General features: G+C 37.1%; 1 protein-coding gene across 27 annotated transcripts in view; it reads left to right on the forward strand.

The window, feature by feature from the left end:
• Window positions 1-26,559, forward strand: part of ADGRL2 (adhesion G protein-coupled receptor L2) — a 175,763-nt gene that overhangs the window by 38,375 nt on the left and 110,829 nt on the right. For all 27 annotated transcript variants that reach the window (XM_048943716.1, XM_048943718.1, XM_048943715.1 and 24 more), the window contains one exon: window positions 11,119-11,294. In XM_048943716.1, the coding sequence (XP_048799673.1) occupies window positions 11,219-11,294 (76 nt within the window). In that variant the 5' untranslated portion in view covers window positions 11,119-11,218. Of the gene's footprint in view, window positions 1-11,118; window positions 11,295-26,559 lie in introns of those variants that run through there.

A 26,559-nucleotide genomic window follows, 5' to 3' on the forward strand; every position in this document is an offset into this window, starting at 1 on the left:
GAATGTAGGGCTTACAAAGTGTTCTGGAAATAACCCCTCTTTCTTTCTTTCTTTCTTTCTTTCTTTTTTTTTTTTTTTTTAAAGGCATTTTTAAAATTGCCAATACGCTCAAATGATAATACCAGCTGGAGTATGACTGTCTCATTCAGGGTGTAGTAGGGTGATTGGCAGGCTCTGCTATTTAGCTGTCCACAGCTGAGCTGCAGGGGTTGAGAGGCACTGGCAGGGCTGCATGTAAAAGTTTCTGCTGTGTTTGCCAACTGTGCTCTTGGCTCCAGCTGACATTACGCAGCTCTCGGTTCCAAAGCACGCTCGTTTGCCAAATTCTACCTAAAAATTTATTCTGAAATTCCTAATTAAATAAAACCTTTGATGTTTATTTTATGTCTTAGAAAGGCATGCCTTCGTTCACAGTGGATTCTGCTTTGGTGGAAATACAAATGAAAATTAAAAAAGCCCAGTGTGGATTAAAAAGCTATAACTGGTATTAGCAAAGAAATTGACTCTTGGAGGTAGAGTGCGAGCTTCAGTTTCTTGTAGTATTTAAATTATGGGACTTTACCATGTTCTTCCCTGCAATTCTTTGCATGCATATGTTTTTATATTTCGAATGTTGTGAAAATTGTTCTACTTTGAATGATAATTGCATATACAATTTGGTTGATTTTTTCCACTATATAGCAAGATAGCTACCTTACTGTTGCCACAAGCTAAAGTTATCAGTTGCGTGATAAAGGTATAATTTATGCCAAACCAGTCTAGAAGCTTTTTCAGAAGACTGATAACAACTGCTTTTATACATATTGCTATGTAAAATGCTTATTAATGTTAGCAGATGTTGCACTTTAATCCCCCAGAATGATTGTTTGGTAGCAGCAGGAGATTTATTAAGCTTGAGTTGTGTGAAATTGTGTGTGCATAAGCTGCTATTTAGATTGTAAAAATGCCATTGAAAACTGTTAAAAAGTTCTAACTGTAATTGGCAAAGAGGTATTAGCTGTTCTAAAAGAAGTGTATGTATACGGTTGGCCTGTGTGCTGTAACCTCTTTTATCATTTATCTTCTTGTATTAATGTCACTGAATTATTAATTCATGAGCAGGGTTGGATAGGGTGAAGGCACTATTTAAATGTGTGGCACATGTATCCTTATCGCAGTAGACTTGAAAAGAGTCATTTTGTGTTATCTATAAAATGGAAAGGACATTTAAAATTTCATTTACAGTAATCCACTTCACTTCCCAGTAAAACACCTAGATTATTGCTACCGTAATATAATGTTCATATTTAAATTTTGTAATCTTTCCACTCTGTTCACTTATAAATATTGTTGATAGACAAACGTAGACTTTTTTTTCTCTTTTTTGTTACACTTAGAGTTCATGAGCTGGAGCAGAACATACAAAAAGCAAGATTTTATTTAAAAAAAAAAAAAATCACTTTCTTTTCTAGTAAAAAACTATAGATAAAAGCCATCAAGTGTTTGTAATCAGGAAAGGCTAACTAAGCTATCATTTAAAACCATAACCTAACCCAATTAAAGAAAAAACAATATTTTTTTTCGAAGTAGAGATGTCTGTCACGTTGAGCTAACGAGACCTGCATTATTTACAAGAAACTGTATACGTGTGACAGAGTTCTTAGTCTGCTAGATAAAACCATGTAACGTTAGAGGGCTTGTGTTCATTTGATGCTCTAACTTCTAACTTTACCAGTGATATGTGAAATATGAAATATATATTTTATATATTTATATTATACATATATATATGTATACAAAAATGTATTAAACATGTAATGTTTTCTTTCACTCCACTGAATAATTTTCCATTCATTCTTTTACGAAATTATTTGAGTGAAAGTGACTGAATGATCCTGTATCCTCAAACACTCGCTGTGGCTGTTATAGCGGTGCTGGAGATGACCTACATTCCATTTTGTTTAATGATGAGAATATATCACTTCACAGTTCCCTTTCCACAGTGCATGGCCCAGACCTTAACTATTTCCAAAATACATTTTTTTTTTTTCCTTCACAGGGAAGAGGAAACACTACGTAAGATGGCAGGGAGGTGTGCCAGTTTTCAACAGTGGTACATGCAAGCAGTAGGAACTTTTCTGTCAAATTATTATTTAGAGTTCTTTTTGCTTGTAACTCCTCCAAGTTTAATTATTGTAGTTTTTCAACTTAACCTTTTTACAAAGGGAATTTAAAAGTTGACTGAAATAGCTTTGCATTTTCCCATTATAGTACAAACAAATAAAAATGCCCATGGCTTACCTCAATTCAATGACTGGTATTCATCTAGTTGCCTTGCTCAGTGAAGAATAGTCATCTAAATGCTCATTGCTCATTAAATTCTACAATAAAATACTTTTAACTGTAGTTGTGACATTAAGTAGTTTTGTAGAACCAGTAGCAGAGATGGGCTCTTCATGGGGGTTGGACTCGATGATCTCTGGAGGTCCCTTCCAACCCCTACAATTCTGTGATTCTGTGATTTATTTGCAGAATCAAGGACTTTTTGTTAAGATACTGAAGATTCGATGATTATCCACACCCATCGCGTATGTTTCATGCAGTCTTGGTGATATGTGAGCAATAGTGGGGCAGAGCGTATGTATTTGTGTGTAGATGCAAAGAAGCATTAGTGCTGTCTACACAACACTGGCGTATTTGACTTTTGAGTGATTATTTTTTTTCTTGATTTTGCTGTGCATGTGTGTTAGAAAAGCTAATTATAAGTGAAGGAAAAAAGATAGTTGATTATTTTTATTTCACGGGTTTTGAGATTTAAGCTTCCTAATTTTAAGTGCTACTGGTATAAAAAAAAATCTAGTATGTCTTCTGCCAGTGTTTGCTTTATGCGTGTGTAAGTCTTCCAAAGGGCTATATAAGTTCAGAGACATTTCTACCTGTAAATCTTGCTTACCTGGAGAATTTCAGATGTGTTTAAAAAGTAGTTGGAAGGCCTTTCTTGGTTGATATTTCTTTCAAAGATGACACAGTTGAACCGCCTGCAATTTCTTTCCCTATTCTGTTGTCAGCATTTCAGATTTTGATAATGCTATGGCTCATGACTGTGATTTGGAGATAATTGTACACAGCACTTTGCAGATTTCTCTGCCACCTTTTAATGACTAAATGGTTTGTCACATACATGAGAGATAAGGCATTATGAAGTGTTTGTTGTTGGCTTTTTTTGGAACTAATATGTAGACTTCTGGAGCTTTTGACTGTCAGGCTGCTGATTTGAAAATAAATAAATAAATAAAAAGGCAAACAACCTAAACTGATTAACATATCACACAAAACACAAACAAAGCTAGTGACATATCAAGAAGGGATTATTTGAAAGAAGAACAGTTCTCAAGTACAGCATGCTTTAAAATTTAATTATGAGTATGTATCATTGAAATAGTCTTACAGCAAATGCGCTATTGTGATGCTATAGTAAAGGCTAATACTTGAGAAAATGATGAAAGAAAAGGTATTTGAAAGTACCTTTCTCCTACTGTCTGTATTTAGCCAGAGGCTTTTTCACATTTCTTTGCAAACTCGTCTGATATATTTTATCCTGGATTACCTCATTGCTCCCAAGAAATCCTTTTTGGTAATATTGATAACCTAATATGTGACAGATTTTTGGTCATTATTATTTCATTTAGTGGTCATATATATAGACCAAGAGGGAATCTGAATATTGATTCACTGAATGGCAAGTAACAGTGATTTATGAGTCACGGATTCAGTGCAGTGAGCCAAACACAGCGGAGATTACATCTTATGTGCCACCATTGATTTTGTTTCATATTTCACTGCACAGTGATTAGTCCAGGGCCTCACAGATGTTGACATTGGAACCACATTCCTCTGTAAGCATAAAATATACCGCAAATTACACCTACTGCACTGTGTACATATTTATTTACCACCTGCTTCTGATTTTGAAAAAATGATAAATATTTTTTACTTCTGGATGATGAGCTGGTATTTTTATGGTGACATCAAAAGATTTTGACAGAATTTTTAAAAGTAATCAAAAGGGACTTTGCTGTCCATACAGTTCTTTTCAAAATTTGAATGGTGTCATTTATATTGAATGCAGACTGTATATACTGACCTTAAGTTCCACTGATAGAAAATAGGGTACTTTAAAATGGATGCTATTGCAGGCCTTTATTAATCATGATGATATTCTTTGGTGTATACGCAGAAATGCAGTCATTTCGGGGAACTGGTGCTCCCAAATAGAGATTTGCAGATATGTGCACATGACAAAAACCAGCAACCGTGTACTGGAGCTGAACAACTCTCTTAGCCTGAGTTAAAATTCCATGCTCTTGTCCACATGAGACCACAGCTTGTTTTTGGAAGTTAGTAAACCAAGTGCATGTTACTCATGGCAATCTGAGAATCTAATGAGTGTGTTCCGCCTCCATGTCAGCTGTACAAAGTGTATCTGAGCCCAGTTCTCTCTCTGCTGGTGCCCAGCAATGGAAGGTTGGAAGGCAGATGAGGCCCCCTGCCACCCCAGCACTTGACCACACAGGCCTGAGGTCTGTTGGGGCCTGTCGGACTGCTGCCTCGACTCGCTTCCACATTGGTTTGCTTTGTCAGTCTGCTTCCACTTCAGACAAGCGCTCTGCTGTGAAAAATGCTGGATGGGGCTGGGGGAGAGATCGGCTAAGTGGCATAACAGCTTTAAGAAATACGGGCCTTTGCAAAGCCTTGTCAAGGCTGTCAGCAAACAGTTTACTGTCTTACAAGACTGTGGTGTCTTTGGTTGATGTTAGTGCAGTGATTTTTTTCATGAGAAAGGAATGATATCTTTTAATATAAATAGATTATTTTGAGGATCTCTCTTTTGTGAGTAGTTTGAAAAGCCTTTGAATTTTCTTCAGCTGTTACGATTACTGCTTTCAGATTGTCATAGGGTTCTCTGTGTGTTTTTTATAGCTATTCATTATTTTCTTGTTTATTTTTGATGCTCATAAAGTCTGTACTACGCAGGTTTGAAAATGAGAGCTATTTGTTTTACAGTTTAATGAAGAGAAGGGCAAACAGCCTCAGACTGTGCCTCTGGTGTCCAAAGCGATCAGCATATTTAACATGCTCAGCGTGACACTCAGATATTACAGCCGATAAGGGTTGTAATTGACTTGCAGCATCTCTTTCCCTCCCCCGCTCTTTGGATACTGGGGATTTATCTCGGAGACCCCAGGAAGATCTCATGACACAGAGGGCAGCAGTGTTAAAAAAGGTTTTACCTTAGCTGTTTGAACTGACATGGTACTGCTCAATCAGACCACCTCAATTCAAATGAAATACAGGAAATTTGTAATGAGGATTGAGTGACACCCCTACCCCCTTCTTATTCAGGAGCATTTAGCAAAAGCAAAAAGAGAAATTGAGTCTTGGCAAAAGGAGAGTGCCTGAAGCCAAAAAAAGCCATTCTTATTAGTGCTAGCAGAGGTTTACTTTGCTGGCTTATTGAATGAAAACTCCCTAGAGTGTCCAAGCTTTATCCTGTGTTAACAAGACGGGGCAAAGCAGCCTTGTTCAGAATGGAGCTTGGGTAGCATGTCTGTAAAGCACAAGAGTGAGTCCAAGCTGGGCTGAATGAGAAAGAAAAATCTTCATTTCTTCCACTTAAATCCTATATATTTTCTCTGTGAATGAATGAGGTAGACCACTGAGCTGTGGTGTACTGATGGACTGAATTCTTGTCTTGCACTGTTAAAGTCGTGTCAGTGCACTGTTTAGTGTCCAGTCTTGCATAGCTAGGTCTCGTGTTTTGGATAATCTGCTGTTCTCATTAACTGGGAACCCAGAATTGGTGAGGGTGGGCATTTTTGTGTTAATTCTAAGTTTAAGGTACATCTGTTTATTGCACACTATTTCAGGCTTTCCTTCAGCGTGCAGATGTCACTTCAGAGCACAAGGCAGCCAAATGCATAGAAATCTCTGTTTCTGTTTTAAGATTAGATGACCTTGGGCAAGTCGTGTTCATTATTGTGCTGTTCCCTTCCCTGATACATATTCCTTCCATGCAGCTTGGAAAGAGTTGTTTTGGGTTAAAAATCCAGTGTTCAAAATGTTAATTAATGGGGGCTCTTGAATACAGAGTGGAAGATAAGGCTCTGGTACATTTTTAGCATTGAGTTGCTTTTAATGGAAAATAAGTGTTAATTAATGGCAGGTTTAGCCTTTTCTTTCTTCTCTCAACGTGTGACTTGTTTAATTGGAACTGATCAGGTATTGATTCTTTATCATAGCTGCCACAAATACGCTAACTATAGCAGTATGGGGTCTTGCTTGACCTCAGTTTTGTTTTGTTTTTCCAAGACTTCAAAGTCTTGAAAATGTTATGCAATCTGATCCTGTAGCCCTAATGTGAAAGTTATTCAAAAGTTGGCTTGTTAATAACCTTATTGAGAATTTGGGAGTAACTAATTGTGTATATCTGTAAGTATGTTAAATGTAACGAACTAGACCTAGTTCTTGTAAGTGCTTATAATGCTATGTATCTTGGATCATAGTCTCATTCTATTATTTTACTAGAGTAGCTTAGAAGCTTTTACTAATCACACTGCACTAATTGAATTCTCATGTTACAGACTACAAGAAGTTTAACTTTTTTTTTTTTTTTTTTGATTGGGAAGGTCTCATGATGGGAAGGCACATGGACACACGATTTCTCAGGAGACAGTGCAGTTTATTATAATGTATGAATATATATCTACTCACACATGCCTCTTCTTCCCCCTCCTTTCCACTGCAGAATGTCTCAGATATAATACAGAATTACTTTGTTTCATAAACTGGGTTATGAAAGGCGGTGGGAGTGTTGCATATGTGGCAAGGTAGGTCATACAGGATTTATAAGGAGCACTAGCTGGCTTGTGCTCAGCATGTATGAGCTGTATGGCTGTGGCTGCCATTCCTTACTTCGCTGTGCACCATTGTCAGTAAAGCTAGTGTAATTCTTATTTGTGTAATAGAGACATTAGAGCTTAACTAAGATTGCAAGTGCTTTGTAGTTTCTAAGACCGCTTGGAAAATTAAACACTATGTTGTGAAATACATCACTGTTAGTCTGAAAGACTTTTAGCTAGAGGAAAACATACTTGCTTAGCTGGAGGCATCTCTGCAGTCCTGTTTGGCTTAATTGCCTTAAAAGCTTGGAACTGGAGGGGAAAGGCAGCTCTTGAGCATGCTGTGTCAGTTGTCCGGAAGCTCTTAAAAGACCCTTTTTTTGGCTTTTGAAAATAAAATCTTGGGAAGGTTAAACAGAGTAGAGTTGGGAAGTGGCAGTCCTTTAGAGGTCTTTCTCTTCTAAGATGAAAGTATTTCAAGGAGTATGCTTGGAGCAGCTTTCTCTTATCTCTGGGGTGCTCTTGAGAGCAAGCTTGTGGGGAGGGAGCTGGCTGGCAGTGTCACGTATTCTGCAACACTGTTTTGTCTGTAAGAAGTTTTAGAAGTATTGAGGAACAAGGCAGCAAGGCAAGGTGCTAAGATGTTGGGGACTTGGAGCACGGCTTATGGATACAGTATTAAGAGATGCCCAGTACCTTTTCAGTGTGCAGGTCTGAACATCAACTCTACCATTACTGATCTAGCCTCCTTTAACAGCACATATGCAAAGGAACTTAACAAAGTGAACCTTTCTGTTAGCAGCAGTCTTCTTTTTGTTTTCCTGTCAGAGACCACAGCATGGCCCAGAGGTAGAGATTTAAGTTACAACTGAAATTTTCTGTGCAGCTTTTATTGCTCTCTGAAATTCAAGCAACCTTTTCCTCTAGGGAGTCTCTCTCTGCTCCACCCACAAGCCCGAGCAGTCAGTGATCCAGAGAAAAGGTTTATTAAGGTCTGAGGGGAAATAAGTTATTTGCGCAGGATAGCCGCTTGCCATTGTCTACTTCTGTTTACAGAGAAGTAACTTAATATGGCTTTTCCTGGTGCTGCTTGTTTGGTTTGGGATTTGTTGTTGTTGTTAGGTTCCACTGACAGTCTCCGTATCTCTGACAGATGCATAGTCAGGAAGACACGAGTGACGGCAGCGTCTGGAGTCAAAGTGGGCTTTGGCTCCAGCTCATGTCTGGGTACCTTTTTCAGGGTTAGTCTTTGCTGTGTTGATAAATAGCTGGTCCAGGATGGTAGCAGTGCACATTTGTTTGAAGGCACAGAGAGCTTCTCAAGTAGATAGGTTGCATTAAAAATTTTTCACCGGGAAGTAGTTAATTTTTAGTAAGAAAAAAACAAAACTAAAACCTGTTGCCTCTGTTTTAAAACATTGACAAATTTATTTTTGCTTTTTTAGAAAAACGTGTCATTGGTTACAGGCAGGTTAGTTTATTTTGAATTCTATTTGGAGCAGCGTGCTGTGTTGAATTTTATGTCTGTATGCTACAGCAATCTAGAGAGAACAATACATTGCACAGAGTACATACGTTTGTCCTAAAAGTAATTTGCATTTATTCCTAGTTGAACAGTTTTTGCTGATTTTGATATGACAAAACCATCAATATGCTTTCAGAAACATTTCTTATTTGAATAGTTAAAGTTAGTCAGTTTACAAGGTCAGAAGAAACAAATAACAAAACAAAAAAGCAAGTCTTTGCCGTGAATTTTGCAGCTGTTTCCTGGGAAGATGTTAGATGCCTCTGGTGCTGCTCTGATTTTTGCTTTTGTTTTTAACACAATGCTCCCATATTCCTCCCAGATACAAAAACCACAAGATGCAATGAGATGAAGGATGCTAAAGTGCAGGTATGTCACTATCCGCTTGAAGGTGAAAGAAGATATCTCAGAATCTGGGAATGCAGCTGTATGTTGTGGAAATTATGCTAAAAATGGAGTCTCAGGAAGTCAAAATCTTCTGGTCAGCCTGGGAGCAATCAGGAGACTGGCAATTTCAGATGTAGCCATTATTGTTCCTCATTTATTCTCTTGGATTATTCTGATTGCTTACTGAATTTATACTGATTAGTCTGTAGCGTCCGTGAAGTAGTTCTGTGATTTTTCCTTTGAGTGCTACAGGTTAAAAAATAATTTGGGTTGTTCCCAAGCTTTAGCCAAACTATCTTTGGGCATGGTGGGTTTGCTTGTTTTTGTTGTTGTAATTTCTGGTGAATGCAGCACATCCTTTGCAGATTTTTAGATGTGTATTTTTTTTCAGTTGCAAAATGCTCTCAGCCCAATGTCAAAGGTCTAGAGATACAATATGAGTCTCTTCATGACTGCTTCTGGTTGTCCTATAGCAGATGGTGTCTCACCCTGTGAGTTGAGGGTGCAGCTTTTACCTGCAGACACATGGGACTGTGCCAAGGAGAACCCTCTGGCTGACCTGCCCTAACACACCCGCTTGCTGTTGCATGCTGTTTGTTCAGATACGTGTGGGTAAAAGCACCTGTGATTGAGAAGCACTTGCTTGTAGTTGGGAATTGGGAAAAGGGTTTGTTTTTATGTGTAAATAAACATAAATCAGTTGCCCTCAGATGTCAGTTCCCTTTCATTTTCCTGTGTGTGAAATCACAAGCATGCTTGTACACTGCAAGGGGGATGCCTGCACTGAGCGGCACCGCTCCTCTTACATAGGAGCCAAGCAAAAAAGCCTACTTTGCAGTTCAGTGATCTCCTCTTCTGTCGCCTTTGTTTACAGCTGGAGAAATTGTTTCATAATGGTGTTTTTTTTGTTTTTCTTTTTTTTTTCCCCCTCCCTCATATTTCTGTCCTTGGAGAAAAAATTATCAGTCTGGTCGCTGTCTGTGCGCTCAGGGAACAAACATATCCTTGATTAATAGTAAGATTGACTAATACAAAAGGAGTTAGACTTCTGAAAATGATCTGCACAGAATTTCTTTCCCTGGGATTGTGTGCTTCTCATCCTTTCCAATTCTTTTTGGCAAAAGAGTGAATGTATTTTTAAAGCCATAAACACGTTCCAGTACTCATAAGACTCACAAGTGGCTCTTGGATCCTACCAGTTACATTTTCATAGGCGTTGGCACAGTCATTGCCGTCTGTTTATAAACTAATGTTAACTTCAGCTATTGCAGAAATGTGTCCACACATGGAAGAGCAGTCCTGTTACTAGTCTTGGAGAGACCAAGCCAGTGTGGCACCAGATGCAGCTCTTCAGAGCTGCAATTGCAGCTACGTGCAGTCGTTCACCGGGAGTCATTCTGTGTATTTGTATAGAACCGTTTCTGCACTTAAAAATAATTTATACTTTTATACTAATTTTATACATATTCTGTGTAGCTTCCCACATTAGCTATAGTAGTTGGAGCATAGCATCACCGTGGTAGTGGGAGGGGGGCGAGGATGTACGTGGGTGCTCAGCTATAATTTTATTTTTCAAATGTGAGTTGAGAGTTTTAAGAATTCCTTCTTTGGACATAGCTCACAGGAGCAGTTTGTTTCGTTCTTCTCAGAGACAAATCTTGTCAGAAGCTAATGATGGTAGAGCATTGCTCATTGCTTCCTGTTCTCTCTAGATGCTTGTTGTGTAAAGACTCACTAGGCTGTAGTATCCCAACGATGCCTCCTAACCGAACCGCTTTTGTCAGCAGAGTTGCTGTTATTTGTTGGAGGATGTTGTGCATCGCAGCAGGGAGCACCGTAGGCGTGGCGGGCAGTCCTGCAGCGGTGCTGCTGCTGCACAGCTCAGCTGCTCTCTGTGTGCTGTGAATCACTGGGTGTACGGAGTTGCCCTGCACTTAATTTTATTGCTTTTCTTTGAGGTAGGAAAGTGCTGGTTTTGTCAGATTTGGAAGATTGGGAAAGGCTTCACCTAGACATCTACAAATCCAATATATTACATTAAGAGTAAATAGTCTCTCTTTTCGTGCATCTAAGTGCATGTACATCAATAACATTCCTACTTTCAGCTTTAGCGTGTATCATTTGGCATTCTGTTTAACGATGACTGACCTTCAGAGATTAGAGCTCACAAACCTGCCAAATTCTCTGCTACAGTACAGGTGTCATGCCAGTTTTTATTAACATTTCTGTCTTCATGTCAAGTAAAATTTGGTATTCCAAATTATTGGTGTTTCAGCTATTGATGAGCTTTCTTTTTTTTTTTTTCTTTTTCCAAATCCTCTCCTCCAGATATGAAGATGAATAATGCAGAGCACTGGTTTCGATGATGCTGGGCTTTTATGACTGGATTCATTAAGGAATACAAAGAAAATTCTTACAGGGATCAATAATGGTGTCTTCTGGTTGCAGAATGCAAAGTTTTTGGTTCCTGCTCATTATCAGCTTCCTGCAGTGTACTACTGAAGGTAAGCTTTAGTTTATTTTATGCCTGCATTTGGAAATGAGATGAATGGTCTGTACAATTAATTTTGGTTAGGTGACTTAACGCTTTAGGATTTCAAACTAAGAGTATATGTGTCAGTTTCTACGTTGAATTTATAAGACTCGAATTATTCTCTTTTTTAAGAAAAAAAACTTTTTTGCTCTTGTTTTGATGCAGTGTAGTACGCTGTAACTGTAAAGTTCAGGCACCTGAAGAGACAGTATTAATCTCTTTGGTTGGTAGATTCCTCATCTTTGAATTCATCTATTTATCTTCCATTTTTCTGTTCACATTGTGCCATTTATGAACAATATATGCTATTTTAAATGCGACATATAATAACTAAATAGTGCAAATGAAATACCTATTTTGCTTTCCTAATTTGGCTGGCTGGAAATAAAACAGCACTCACTTCATTAAGATCAGAGCTATGCATGTTTAATTTCAGGAAATAGTTCATACAGGAATAGCATCTACTTAAAAATTTTTTGCTTTTAAAAAAAAAAAACTTCACTGCTATCAAATGTACTGTTTAAAATAGCTGTTGAATTAAGGAGATAAGGAACAAAAAACGTTTTTAAAGAAAACTTCATAAACTCCATTTTATTTAATTAGTCTGTCTTCTCAGCTGTTCTTATAGCCCTCCCACTTAGTAATAGCCAGAGCAGCATGAATGAATGATCAGGGAAACCTGGTTTTTGAATTTCTAATGACGAATATTTGTAAGGAACTTGAGGCTATTTCTGGTTATAATCATTTTATTTTACTATATTGCAGGTGAAAATTCTGGTTTGGTAATAAAATAGTACTTCTGTGCCTTCTTACATTATTCAGTAATTGGTATATAAAATATAGGCTGCTTTGGTACATCTGTGGTGTGATCTCACCATCTTTTAAAGCAGACACATACAGACTGTTAAAATTCTTTGAATTTTAAGGCTGAATTTTTAGAGATGCTTCAGGAAAGCTGCTGAGCCTCCCCCTCTCTTTTCTCCCAAATCTATATAAACACAAAAGATCTAGTTCCTAAAAATGGTAAAACTAAAGGTTAAAAATATAAATATTGTATAAGGTCTTTCACATTTCCTGTGTAATTTCCTAGCATTTATTCCAGACTAAGACTTGGATCTTGACAGACAAGCATTGCTAAAATATATTGTTTTTATATATATATATTTATATGTTATTTTATAAAATAAAATGAACATAGCCAGGAGTATGTATTAAGAGTCTTTCTGAAGGTTTCTGGAATGAAATCTAATTCCATATAAATCGCTTCCACAGTCAGTTTCTCGTACTTCCCCTATTTCTTCTGAAGCATTGCTAGGATACTATTAGAAATCTGCCTTCAAAAGGCGTACTGCAGCTCTTGCATGATTTCCTCACTGGTCGTGCCTCCTGATTTAGTACCTGCTGTACTGCGTGCTCTCTTGATGTCTGCCAAGTCTGTGGTCTTGAGTAGAATCTCACTTCTGTAAGAAGAGTCCCAGCTGGAAGGTATGTTACCTTTCAGCCTCTTTAGGCAGGTAGGGAAGATAAATGTGTATTGGGAGAATTACTACCTTTATGAAAGACTGGTTAGTTAGTAATGTGTGATAATTTTAAATGTACTTACGTAGCAAAAGTGGTTGCACTAGTGTGCAGGAGTTAGAGGTACTTATTTATACTTTAAAATGCTAAGGTTTTATCTCTTATTGTAACGGATATAGGGATTTACAGCAATTGCATTTTAGAAAGATTCACCAGACTACTTGCAGTTTAATACTGTGTGGTGGTTGAAAACTCTTGAAAACAGAAAGGAAAAGGAGATTAACAATTTACTTACTCTGGTTTAGCAACAGTAGCAAACAGCATGCTGCAAGTAGCATTTTATCAGCTGAGTTTGGAAAGGAAGAAGTCAGCTGAGAACTTCTGCAGATTGATTATTTTTTTTTTCTATTTGCAGAAAGCTAATTTTCATTGTCATCTGTAATATTTCAAGTTCATTTTGTTCTGTCCCGGTTTTTTCTTGCTTTTAGTAGCCAGTAGCAATCTTTTGATGCTTCAGTTGTGAATTTACTTTTTTAAAGTCTGTATGAGAGCTGCTTTTTCAGCTAAAAGAAACAGGGAAAGAAATTGGGAGCAGATAACAGAATCATACCAAATTAATTGTAAATTCTTAAAATAAATGAAATATTGTGGCTCTGTATACTGAAAATGAATATTAATATAGAGTTGGCTTCCAGCCACAGAAGCAAAATGAATACCGCATTATTACACTTTCTCACAAGATTACATTGCCTTCTGCTTCAGTAATAAGTGATGCCAAGTGTAACGTGCTTTAGTAGCACTTCATGCCTGGAAGTATGAACATGAACAAAGGTTAAAATAAGAGCATCTAACTTTTGCTAGAAATAAGAAAATCTTTAACTCTCACTCGGAACTTAGTTTTTTTTTTCAATAGAAATCTTCTGTGTGTATGCAGGTTGTTGCAGTAGGTGTGGGAGATGAAACCTGGCTGAATTCCCTGCTGTTACATTTTAATGTTGCTGTAGAGAGAGGGGAAGAAAGGAAAAAGACTCTGGGTGTGGACCAGTGATTCATTTGTTCGTATAATAAAATATTTTCCAATCAAGATAAAGACTTCATTACTCTCACAGCACCTTAACTTTAACTCTCTGGGGAATTAACAAGCACCCATGGTCACAGGAATGCTACAGTTTTATTTTAGTGTCACCTATCTAAATAAGAATCATATTTTCAGCGGAATAGCTTTTGCTTTTGCTTTTTTTTTTTTTTTTTTTTCCTGGATAGAGTGGTCCAGGTGAGGTTGCTTTTGAAGCAGTCTATCCCTTCAGGTGAAATGAATCTGGAACATACAAGCACTGGCAGCTGGGAGGAGAACAGCACCAAGTTATTATATACTGCTGGTACATTGATCAACAACAGGTCAATATTCTTGTGTAGAGGCTTGGAAAACATTATTACCATCAACAGCAAGCATTGCAGCCCTGAACAAGGAAAAGATGAGAAGCATGAAAAGGGGATTAAAAGCAGAATGACCTTGAATATTAACATTATTTCAGAGTGTTTTTCTTTCCTTTTATTCTAGCATATTCTCATAGGTTTATCTTTAAAACTATGGCTTTATTACAAAAGGCAGATTGAGAGGGCAGTCTTGAAAAGTTGCTTGAATTAGAGGTAGACAGGTGGTTGGGTGAAGCGTGGCCTCATGTCCTGGATGATTGCCCAGGGAGACAAGGCTGAGGCTGCACAAGGCTCTTTCTTTGGGAGGTCAGTGCTGCCCACAGCTGCCCTGCTTAGCTGATTCCTCTTCATTACTTCTCTGTTTCCTTACAATTGCAAGAAAGGAATTAACTTTTGACACCAAGTCTGTCTTTATTTTTTTCTTCATTCCAATTAGGTGAAATCATGCAACACGTTAAAAATTATCTGAGAAAATACAGAAAGTCAGAAATAGTGGGACCACACGTGCCTTGTTTCCATAGCAAAACAGAGTAAAAAGCTTATTATATACTATTGGTTTCTCTTCAAGCAAGTTAAGACAGATACACTAATATGCATATCAAAAAGTAGGTGTCAGAGCTAAACATGATTAAAATTGTTTTTTGTGCAGTATAAATTAAACTATTTTAGGCTTTACTGGCTTACAAGTCCACCTTTTCTGCTAATTTTGGATGTGTATATATACTTAATACTCTTCTGCTTGAGAAGCACAAGCATTTGGAAAACACTGAAATAATTTTTCTTTGCTTGCATTTTATTTTAATCAAGGTTTAATATAATTTTAATTCATTTTATTATGAATTATTATCTGTGCTTTGTCCAAAGCAAGAAGCATCATGCTTTCATTATCTGTTTCATTCTGTTTCCTTAAACTGCATTAATGTTGTTTAAAAAGAATCCAGCTTGTCTTTGCCTTTGAATGTACATTTTAATTAACATTACTCTGAGAATAATAATTCCTGTAAATTCCATTTATGCCAGCCAAGGAGCTAAGTATTCAACTGGAAGCAGTTCTAAGTGTATATCCAATGCTAGTGCATTCACTAAAGAAAATACATACTAAATGCAGACATCATGCACTGGGCCACTACGAAGTTATTTGGTATTTTACTGCATTGCTTCAGACCTTCAGCTTCCTATAAAGCCACTCAGACTGCATAGTGTAGGCACAGGTCACAGGTAGTCAACAAATGGTAGGAGCACCTCTGTTTTTGCGCTCACGTATAAAGTAGTATTCGGACATTGCTGTGGAGCTTAGCACGATGAAGGCTGTGGGGCATGCAGTCAATAGGCAGCTGCTTGGTTTAGTGGAGTTGTGAACCAGCACAGTGGAGCTGTGAGATTATTGCCAGCCCTTTGATAGCTCATCTTAATACTCAGCTCAGTTCTGTCTTTGTTTCTATAATGTATACCTAACATTCTTTAGCAATTCTTTTTTTCCTTGATTGGTTAATGTAGATTGCTTAGAAGAAAATACGTGTGAAAGAAGCTGGGATATTGTGCAGGTTTCCACTGGAATATTCTGATTCATACTGCCTACGACTCTTTTCCTTTTCCTGAGGGAGGTGCAGGCACAACATATCTTCTAAAAAGGAAATTGATCCAAACAATGAGATGAGATTTCTTCTTAAGGAAAAATAACTGTTAAACTTTTCAAGTGCATTTTCAGATAACAGGAACTGACAGACTGTCTGGAAAAGCCAGAGATTCTTTAATGTACCGGCAGTGAATATCCTTTCATATGTTCCCTGAGTAAAGAGATCTGCAGGATCCTATGCTATAACCTTATATTTTTCGAAATAGAGCAATACTGCCACTGTTTAAAATGTAGAAGAACCTTGGAGAAAAACACGTGAAGAACCTTTTAAAATATTGTGCTGTCTTTTCTGTGAGAATTTTCTAGGAAATGTTAATGTAAGGGTCTTAGTAATTTTATATTTTCCCCCCTTAAATTTTATTTGATTAGTAATAGTTCTACTGTCCTTTTCTCAGTTACTTAAAAGTGTTCTGCTTTGTGAAGGGGAGATTTGTCATTATCTCAAGCTCAGTATTCAGAAGAAGAAAGGAATGTTGTACCGTTTAAAACTGTATAAAAGCAGCACGTTTCTGCTAGGGACAGATGTTATATTTTTAGAGCCCTCTAAGCTATTAAACCAGTTCACTATTTTTCATTGCAGTAACCTTCTGGGGACTCAGTAGGCAAGGCCAGCAGTGTGACTGACCACTGCAGTGAGAGGGAATTGGCTTAACTTCAGCTAAGCTGGACCAATGCAGTTGCCTGAGGGAATTTTCTTTCCTTTTGATACAAAAATCTTATTATATTTTTGGATCAGTTTATTAAAATACCTCTCCAAGAAGACAGTGGAGTTTGGATATACTTTAAAAGACTTGTAGGCTTCTTAATACTCTATTGACTAAATATGCAAAATACATTAATTATTTTTATTACATGTTATATTTTTTAAAGTTCTCTATTTTAATTATTTTCATTTTTGTTTTGTGTTAAGTGGAAAGAATGCTCTTTGTTCTGGAAATCAGGTTTTTTATGTAGCTTTCATGACATTACTTTTCTTTATATTGTACTTTGAAGTCATAGTACGAAACAGAGGTGTAAATACCTGATGCATCTCATATCAGTGAATTCCTCAGTGTTGAATTTCTTATTAGATTTACAGTCCTTCTGATGGTGTTATCAAAAATTATCATTAAATATAAAAATTTTGGATTTAATATGCTTTCCCAAATTCTGCAAGCACATAGATGGATTTTATACCAGCACACAGATCTATTATTGTTTATGGTCTCTGAATAAATAGTATGGAAAGGTAATTCATTTTATACTTGTGTTTAAATTAAAGTGTAGGTGTTGTAATAGCAGCAGATTATTTAGAATGAGAGTATTACAATAAGAAATTCATTCAGATTCTCAGCTCCAATATAACTTTCATGTATGTGCCTTCTTCATGCTTTGTTTTATTATGTACTGAGTGAGTATAAAATCAGAAGAAAGGAAGGTAAGGAAATAAAGCAAGCATGTATATAGTAAAGATTCTTAAATGATTTTGTGGTGCTTAACATTTTCCATAGTACTATGGGTATATATCATTAAGATCGTACTGCAGGTTTATTACTATTATTAATCATTTCAAATTTGATAAGTTGATAAAGCTGGATCAGCTCCGGTTTTACTAACTTTTATACTTAACATTAGTCTATCCAATGATGCTTTGTTTGGATTGACATTTGTAATGTTCTTCCTGATAGTAGGAGCTGAAAGAATCCTTTTACTGGAAGCTATTTCAAATTTCTGCCCTTGCAGAAAGAGTCCTGAACTACTCCAGTGACTTTCAAAACCCAACTGTTCTAAAGCTCTTTGTGTTTCTGAAATCTCCACTTCCTGGCTTTCTTTTGAAGTGTAAAGAAATAGAGCTGTATGAATGTTGCTCTACTGGTGGATCTTTGCTTCCTTCAGTCATGGAGACAATTCATCCATGCCCCACTGACACTAAAGCAACCTGTTCAAATGTGTACGTGTATTTGTGGTCGCGTGGAAGATTGGACAAGTTTAGGTAATTGGGAATACTACTTTTTGTTTTCTTGATTTATATTATGATAAATGATGTTTTCTTGCTGTATGAAGTGTTGTGAGGGAAACTAGTTGTGAAGCAAAATGATTTTTTTTTTTGGTCTGTTGCCTGAGCAACACCTACATATGAGAAGTCCAGAGGGACCTCATAACTTTCAGCTGTTGGTTACAGCACTGAGCGAGTTTTATGAGGGATCTTGACGACGGAAGGAGGGCTGTCTTCTTTTGTTCACCATCAGGGATTTTGATGTCTCACTCAGGAGTTAGATAGTTTTATTCCATCCTGCTAGAAGGTACAATTAATGTTTAATTTGAGTTCAGTAATACATTTAGGAAATATGATAGGAAGTTGACACTGAAACCAGTTTCTCCTATCTGCTACATTTTAGTTGAAAAAGCAATGAGAAATGTTTTCTTTTTAAAGACTTCAGTGCTATTTCATATAACTTTTAATCATCTTAATATCACTTTTTAATCATCATCTTAACTAGTTTGAGCCAGACTTGCCTGTTAGCCACTGATCCTGTTTGACTATGCATGTAGATTGATCTTCCAATGTGCTTCACATTACTGTCTCCTGTTTCTCCCCATTGAGCTGTCCTAGTTTTTTTCTCTAACTTAAGCAATTGCCTTTAGTATTGTCTCACTTAAAAAAAAAAAAAAAATAAAATTATTGTTGTCATTACTTCAAGACTAAAGTCACAGTTTATTCTGCACCAATGCTAACATCCACCATTGTAAGTCTAATGGAAAAAATGTGGTTTTGTGGCTCAGAACTTAACATACTTTTTAGTGGCTTCAAGATAAATATGCCTTTAGTAAACAGAAGAGAATAGCTTGCTGCTTACTCTGTTGCATCATTTAATTTGCAGCAGATAAAGTTGGCATGTGTGAAGAGTGAAGCATGGGAAGTACTAGAGGGTAATTGGATGGTCTGTGATGTGGATTATTACCTGTAAAGATGGATTGTGTCCACAAAGCATCACTTCATGTATTAATGTTCCAACTGAGGGAAAAAAAATTATTAGTGTAGCATATCATACATAAACAGTTGTTCTAGGCCTTCAATTCAAATCCTATTCAGTAATCAATAACTTTAGTTCTTCAGTGTCTTTATAGGAGCATAAAGACATGTATCTTTATCTGTGTATAAAGCATGCCATGGAATTACATTTTAAGAAAATTCAGAATACAGAAGTTTGGAAGTCATCCAATATAAAAATCTCTTGAAGGGTTTGTAATAGGCAGTGTTTTGTTCTGCAGTATAAACTAAGTGCTGGCTGAAGAACCATCAAGAAATGCATCTAGCCACCAGTGTTTTTCTTTACCAGTTGCACTGCTGTCTAACAATAGAACAATTGTTCTGTTAAGTACAAAGTATAGCAATTAAGTTGCTATATAAGGTATTTTGAATTTCGTACTGTTAAATCAGCAGAGTTTTCAGTTCCGGCAATGCCAGCTATACACAACTTTATCTCTTGGGTGCATTATTTTCTAGCTCCTGGGTTTTTTGTTGATCCATTTTACAGTACTTCTGTGTTTCCTTCTTTTTAGAAACATTTTTTTTTTTAAGTGAAGAGATTTTCTGAATAGTCGCTATGAAATGTTTTTTGTTGTATTAATGCCATTTGTAACAGATTCAGTAATTCTAATTTTGTCCTTATCTGTTTCCATTTTTTTAAAGCCTTTTTTTGACATTTTTATTTATTTTCCAATAATGAAAATAATGGGGAAAAATTTTACTGAGAAAAGTCTTTGATCTAAGTGCAAGTGATTTGATCTGACCAACATTTATGCTCTTGATATTTCCACTTAAAATAAGAGATCAAATCATGACAACAACAGCATAAATGTACTCTTAAAAGCATTCAGAGATGTTAAGCAGCAATAAAACCATGTAACTATTTAAATGACAGCAGCTGACTATTTGAATTAACTTTGTGTTTGACTTAATTTGGGGTCCTAATTATTCTTAACTTACGTGAGTAGATTTCAATTATACAATACTGCAGGGATTTGTAGCTAAGGCAACTAGAGGAATCCTTTTACATAAAGTACTTTTGTTCAACTGATGAGGCAAGTTAAAATGGAATGATAGAAAATTGAAACTCTTCTCTGATAAGACCCAATGAATTGTTTCAGATGACACAATGAAAAAATGACACGAGCTTATTGAAGACCGAAGATTTTGAGAATTTTTTGTGCGTTTGCATCTTGACAATGTCTTATTATTTTCATGTTATTAGTGAACCGCTTAGAAGCAAATGATTATCACGAGTAGTAACAGCAGATATATCAATAAAAAGTGATTTCACGTTTTTGTGGTGCCTTAGTTTCGTCTGCATGAGGCAACCATTTCTAGAAGCTTCTTATCTAAGAACGTAACAAATTACGTACATAGTTTGATTTTAAAGGTAGTGAAATATTTAAAAAAAGGAAAAAAAAAAAAAAAGATGCTTTTAAAAAGAATCTGTGTATGGTCACATGAAAATTCTTTTTTTTCCTGAATATTCATGAATAAAGTCATGCCTTGTAAATTAAATCTGCAGCCTGGGTAGGTGTCTCTGATGATGGCAGGTTAACATCACTAGACATGGAATTCTTAGGTTTGGTTTTCTCTGGGTTTTTCACAGACGTGTGCTTGGTTTTGTCAACCAGAGTGTTGAAGATTAAGGGAATGCTTATTCTGCTGACTCACGAGGACAGGCAACACTATAGTATGTCTGCAGCCTGAACTGCTAAGTCGCTTAATAGAGCTTTTAGATTTGCCCGTCTTTTGAGTATACATCTAGAGCTTGTAGTCAGAGACTTTCAGAGAAGCGCTGTAGTTGTTTTCTATGTACCTTATATTTAGGAGAACCTGAAGTAGCTCTAATGAAGTCAGAGTAAGGCTTTGATGTTTTTTAAAGAAAAAAAAAAAAAAAAAAGCATACAAATCATATGGCTATAATATGTAACAGTAATTTATAGATCTCAAATAAACCTGAGGACTGCTCTGAAAGTACTGCCTTGTATTTTATTATGTTGGCCCTTGATGTCAGAGGCAGATGATGGTGGTATGGCAGAGGCACCTTTCCATCGGTACCCAATTACATTTTGCTGCCCTGCAACAGATGACAGCAGACAGTGCGTGTGAAGCAAAGGGGTGTCATTGAATTCTTCTGTGCAGAAAAAAATGGCACCCACTGACTTCTGTTGATGCTTGCTGAACGTTTGTGGAGATGAAACAGTGGATGCACCATAGTGAGGTTATGGATGGTGCCATTTCAGTGGTGGTGACATCAATGTGAAAGACAAGCCACATTCCAGACAGCAGATTTTTACAAGTCTAACATCCAGCTCTTGTTCATTGCTGGCAAAAATTCATAGCTAGTTGTGGTGACTATGTTAAAAAATGGTATTCTGTAGCTGACAATTTGCTCTATCAAATGATGTTATTGTGCTCTTTGTATTTGTTGTAATTTCTGCTGGAAATAAATAGGAGGCATTACTTTCAGAGCAATGTACATACTTTTTTGTAAAAACAACTGAAATATGTTTTCACACAATAACAGATCCACATGCATCTCTTGCCTCCCCCAGCAAATTCCAATTTTCTGTGGTAAATACGTATTTCTGCTCATATATCTGATGTTAACATATTAACACTACACACTTTTAATTAGTACTGCTGACAAATTATTTAGGAAAGTCTCTGGAGCATGTGGAGATGTGCACAGCTTTTCTGTGTCAGGTGTTTGCTTTCCAAAGCGAAATTATTAAGATTTAATTACCAGAAGACGTTTGCAAAAGGCAGTGTAGTGTGCCTTTGCAAGACTTTGAAAGGCGGGGCTGTGGGTGCTTTGCATGCTGGGGCAGGAGAACATCTGTCCCTGATCAGCTATGCAGGTGGGGCACAATCAGTCTTTTGGGCATGACCCAATCTGTGGGGCCAGCTGGCCTACACTGTCTTCATCTGGTTGTGCTGGCTCTAACACCTGTGTCCTGAGATGGGCTGACGGAGTGCAGGACTGGCAGAAGGCTCTTGGTCCTGCTTTTAGGGCCATGTTTCTTTTAGGGCCAAATGCCCTTCTACCACACATCACCCTGTAATCAGAGTGGCAGAAGTTCATGTCACGGCAGACCTGTCACAGTGCTCTGCCCTTAGGTAGGTGGAACCTGAGTAAGATCTGTGCGTCCGCTGTGCTTGGGAAACCACTGTGCCAGAGGAATAGGTGTGTTATTTTCAGGAGGGAAAAACAAGTTCAAAATGTGTCAGGTTTTGTTACAACCTTGTACTGATTTGACTGAGTTAACACAATTAATGTTACTTCATGAGTTTCTGTCATCTATGTAAGTGTATCTAGAGCATGAATCTCCTCGATTTAATTATGAAGATGGCAAAGGATATTTCAGCTTGTCTGCAAGTGTTTTAAGCAGTGAAGGCAAAGATTGGCATTTGGTTATACAAGGGTTCTATTAGGTGGATTTCAACAGAACTGCATCTGATCTCAATCCTAAAGGGAAAACAGTATCTTTCCAGAGGACTCATTTCTCATATTAGCTAGTCCATTCAAATCTTCTCTAGGGATTTTAAGAGTGTTTACACTTTTACAGGAACTGTAATTTTTTTTTTTAATCATATGTTTGGTCTTTCTAGTTCAGGTTTGTTTTCTTTCTCTGATAAGTGTAGTGAAATGCTAAATCACAGTTGGAAACAGTGATTGAGCACCTGGTGGGAAGGTAGGGGCAGCCCAGAGAGCTCAGGTGCACACAGTGCCCCTGAGTGACTGGAAGGGGTGGAGCCAGGACCTTTCCAGACCTCATTTAAGGGTTGGCAGTGGCAGCAAGGGTAGCTTGCTGGAGATTCTCGTGTACCTGATGCCTTCCAAGGGTAAGCAGTTTTTTTTTTCTCTCCTTTGTTTTTGTGTCTATGGCTGCTGCATTTGGACTTATCTTCGCTTGGTGCAGCCTAAGAATTTGCCTCCCTGCTATCGTTGTTGTGCTTTCCATTGTGTTGCAGTGTTACAGGTAGTCAGTATGTGAAGCTTCAGAGGAAAGTGCTAAAATAGTAAAATATGTAAAGTAGCCTGCTTACTTTACTTATGTTTCTTAATTATCCACTGTCAGTGAGTCCTAGCAGATTTATCCTGACTGATTACTCAATTAAATTGCTCAGTTAAAACTTAGGACATAAAAAAAGTATTTATCTTAAGGTTTTTGAGTTCATTACTGTGATCATAAAACTCATTCTTTTTTTGTAGACTTCACTTCTAGAGGAAATTATCACAGAGGAGACTTCTCACCCCATTTTCAGATCATTTAAAAAGTATGCTGAGCCAACACCATGGCCTTGTAAACTTTGTCATCCTGTTTTTCACCATCAGCCTTTTCTGATGTTCTGCCCCACTTCACAAACATCACTGTGCAGAGGAAATCATTTAGCCTCTCTGCATTGTCTTGCTTATCCTTAAATGATTCTCAAACTCAGCAAACATGTCGTTTATCTCACAGGTTTCCTACTTTTGTTATACTTAAGGAGTTCCTCATTATGAAATCATAAGAGGCAATTTTGGAAAAACACCTGTGAGTTTTAGATGTGTGCAGAACATTAGCATGAAAAATATATCTCAGAGTCAGAGATACTTTTGTATTTTGCCATGGTTTAGTTAAATTTCTATAGTTATAAAATTACAGTGCCAGATATTTTTCTTTAATTTTGAAGTATTGTTAAAAATTTTGCTATATCTAATTGCAGCAAACTTTTCCTGCTGAGCAGATTTTTCTTCTTGCTTAGCAGGTAGTGTGTTCATATGAATGATACTTAAGTACATATACTCAGTTTATGGATGTTCAAAAGCTTAGAATTTTCTCTTTAAAGTCAAACATAACTTTATTTTTATTTTTTAATGAAAAGATTTTATGGCTAGCACATGCCTCATGGGGGAAGAAGAGAAAGTTACAGATGGTCCAGAGGAGAAGGTCTGCTTCATACACAAAAACTTCACGTCAGCATTTCAAGAGAGCGTTTTCTTAGGGTATCTCTGTTATCACTGACACTTTCACATTGACAAGCATATGGGATGTAGTGCTGAATGTGTAAATTGAAATGATCACATCTAGCGTTTCCCTTTACCAGGTGCCAGCTTGCTGCTGCAGCTCTGCACTTAATGTTGAAGGAGGAGTGCTAGGAATAGTTTCATTTGCTAATTATCTCTTATCTCCAGTACATAGTCCTTGGGCAAACAGCTTACCCAGGTGTTTTTGAGAACACCTGTATGGGCATTGCAAGATTGCAGGTGGTCCTGTGGTGACAGTGCAGTGTGAGCAACGTGTGAAAAATCTCTGTCCATCTGTGTATGGATTTTTTTTTTTCAAGTCTTCAGTGAAAAACAGGAGGCAAATTTTGAGAGAATTTCTCTCTCTTTATAAAATTTGTCAGTGAAAAGCTGAAGACAGCTGTTTCTCAGACTTAAGAAAAATCGGTGTTTTTTATGTTGTTGGGCTTTCTGATTAAAAAAATATTAATTGTTCTGTCTTGTGACTTTAGGAGAAGGGAAGTATGTACGATCAGAAGAGTGTTGAAAAGATCTGCAAGTTAAAATAAATAAAAAGCGGTGGTTTAAGGAAGCGGCAGAGGCTAAATTGCCTTTCAGTACTCCTTTTTCAGGATCCAGTTTAACAGGATTATGTAATTTTACTAATGCCTCTTTGATCTGTCGTTTATACAAAAGGGCAGGCTTTCTGAAGCATTTGCCTCACATGTTCTTTTTCAGCTAGACTTAATCACTAGCAGAACCGATTATATTTTCTCATTCTTTAAGAATTGTAGTCTTAACATGACTGTGGTTGCAATGTGGAATGGTAAAAAAAGACTTTTAATACAGTGTCCAGCAATTCAGACTGTTAAGTTTACCAGATAATTAGTAAAATGCGTCCAAAGAAACTTCAGAAATGTTGGTGTCACCCAATAGCCATTTTAGTTTTACTGTCAGCTGTTTATAGAAGAGATACATTCCTTACTATGAGCAAATGCAACATCCATTTCTTTATGATTTCTCCTTGCGTTCTTCTACAGTTCTCCTGGAAGTTAGTTTTCATTCGCAGACAGAATTCATGAGCATTTAAGTAATATATGTATACATAGGTTTTAGAGTAGCTGCACCTTCATGCATGCTTTGTTTCTTGCCTCTGGTTTGCAAGTTAATATTTCCTGGCACTTGGGAATCTTTATATAACTCCTTAACAGCAAGTTGAATCTGAGCAGCAGTGCGCCCTGGCAACCAAGGGCTGACCGCACCTTGGGGTGCACCAGGCCCAGCACTGCCTGCAGGAGGTGGGAGTGCGCAGTGTGACCTCACCTCCAGCACTGGGTAGGATTGGGATGCTATCTAATTTCAATGCCACTGCTGTGGGCAGGGTCACCAACTGCTAGACCAGACTGCCCAGAGCCACATCAAGCATGGCCTTGAGTGCCTCCAGGGATGGGGTATCCACAACCTCCGTGTGCAACCTGTTCCTATGTGTGTCACCACATTCTGAGTGAAAAGTTTCTTCCTAATATCTAACCTAATGATGCGCTCTTTGAAACAGAATATGAGGAGTTAAAAAAAAAAAAAATAGAGAAATGCTAGTTTGATCAATAATGATCCTTCAGTCTCTAATTCATGCATGATGTGTACACAGTGCTACATGATTATTTTTGTTTAAAAAATTAAATGATCTTAAGTATATCAAGAAACATTATTATCAATCCTAAAGCATATTTAAAGGTTTCAAGGTTAATTCTCCAATGGCTGTGTGAAAACAAATCCGTATATCTGTCTACTTCTCTTTCCATTTATTCTAACACCCTATTTGGTTTGCAGTGTTACCAAAAGGAAAAAAAAAAAAAAAAAAGAGTTTGTGTTTCAACAGCTAGAGAAAATTGTCATTTTATTATCACTTCGAGTAGAAATAAAACTGTTCAAGCTAATGTCTCTAGTTAATATATGAGGCAAGGCTGACAGTTACAGGTGTAGTTCTGGATCTGTTAGGTGCCTAACTTCCGTTTCAATCAGGGTTCTCGTGGTGTTTTAAAAAACTCTTAGATATACAGCCCTTGATGAGAATTCTCACTTGAGCTGAGAAGAGCTTTCATGTAAATCAATGGATTTGTCTTTGCCATTTTTTTTAATTATGAAGACTAACCAAACAGAAGTTGAATCTGTGTAGTGCACATATTATTACTGAGTTAAACATAACTTCTGTTGCTCCCATCCCAGCTGCATGCATCCCCTGCTGTATTTGCACTGATCCTGCTGCCCAATCTCAGAGAAGTGTTCAGGGGTCTTGTCAAGGATTCGGATTGCCATGTGGGTAAAGCTAACTGTGTGGCTAACTCAGCAGGTTTGCTCAGCTACACAGCTCACCTTGGGCCACCACCAACCCATTAGCCACTGTATTCATTTTCCCTGTTTCTCTAATATTTTCTGCATAACTTGCTGGATGAGAAAACACAACTTTGATAACAGGAAAGGACAGCTAGGTGTATCCACTCCATTTTATTTTCCCCCTAGTAAAACCTGGTTTTGTGTTAATAACCTGCTTCTAAGCAGATTTCTTAACTAGAAAAGTAAAAATTAGAAAGAAATTTAAAAAGGAAAATAGAAAAATTACTTGAAAGGAGAGCAGGTGG

Source organism: Lagopus muta, chromosome 5 (assembly GCF_023343835.1).
Source record: "Lagopus muta isolate bLagMut1 chromosome 5, bLagMut1 primary, whole genome shotgun sequence".
In the NCBI taxonomy this organism is placed as follows: Eukaryota; Metazoa; Chordata; class Aves; order Galliformes; family Phasianidae; genus Lagopus; species Lagopus muta.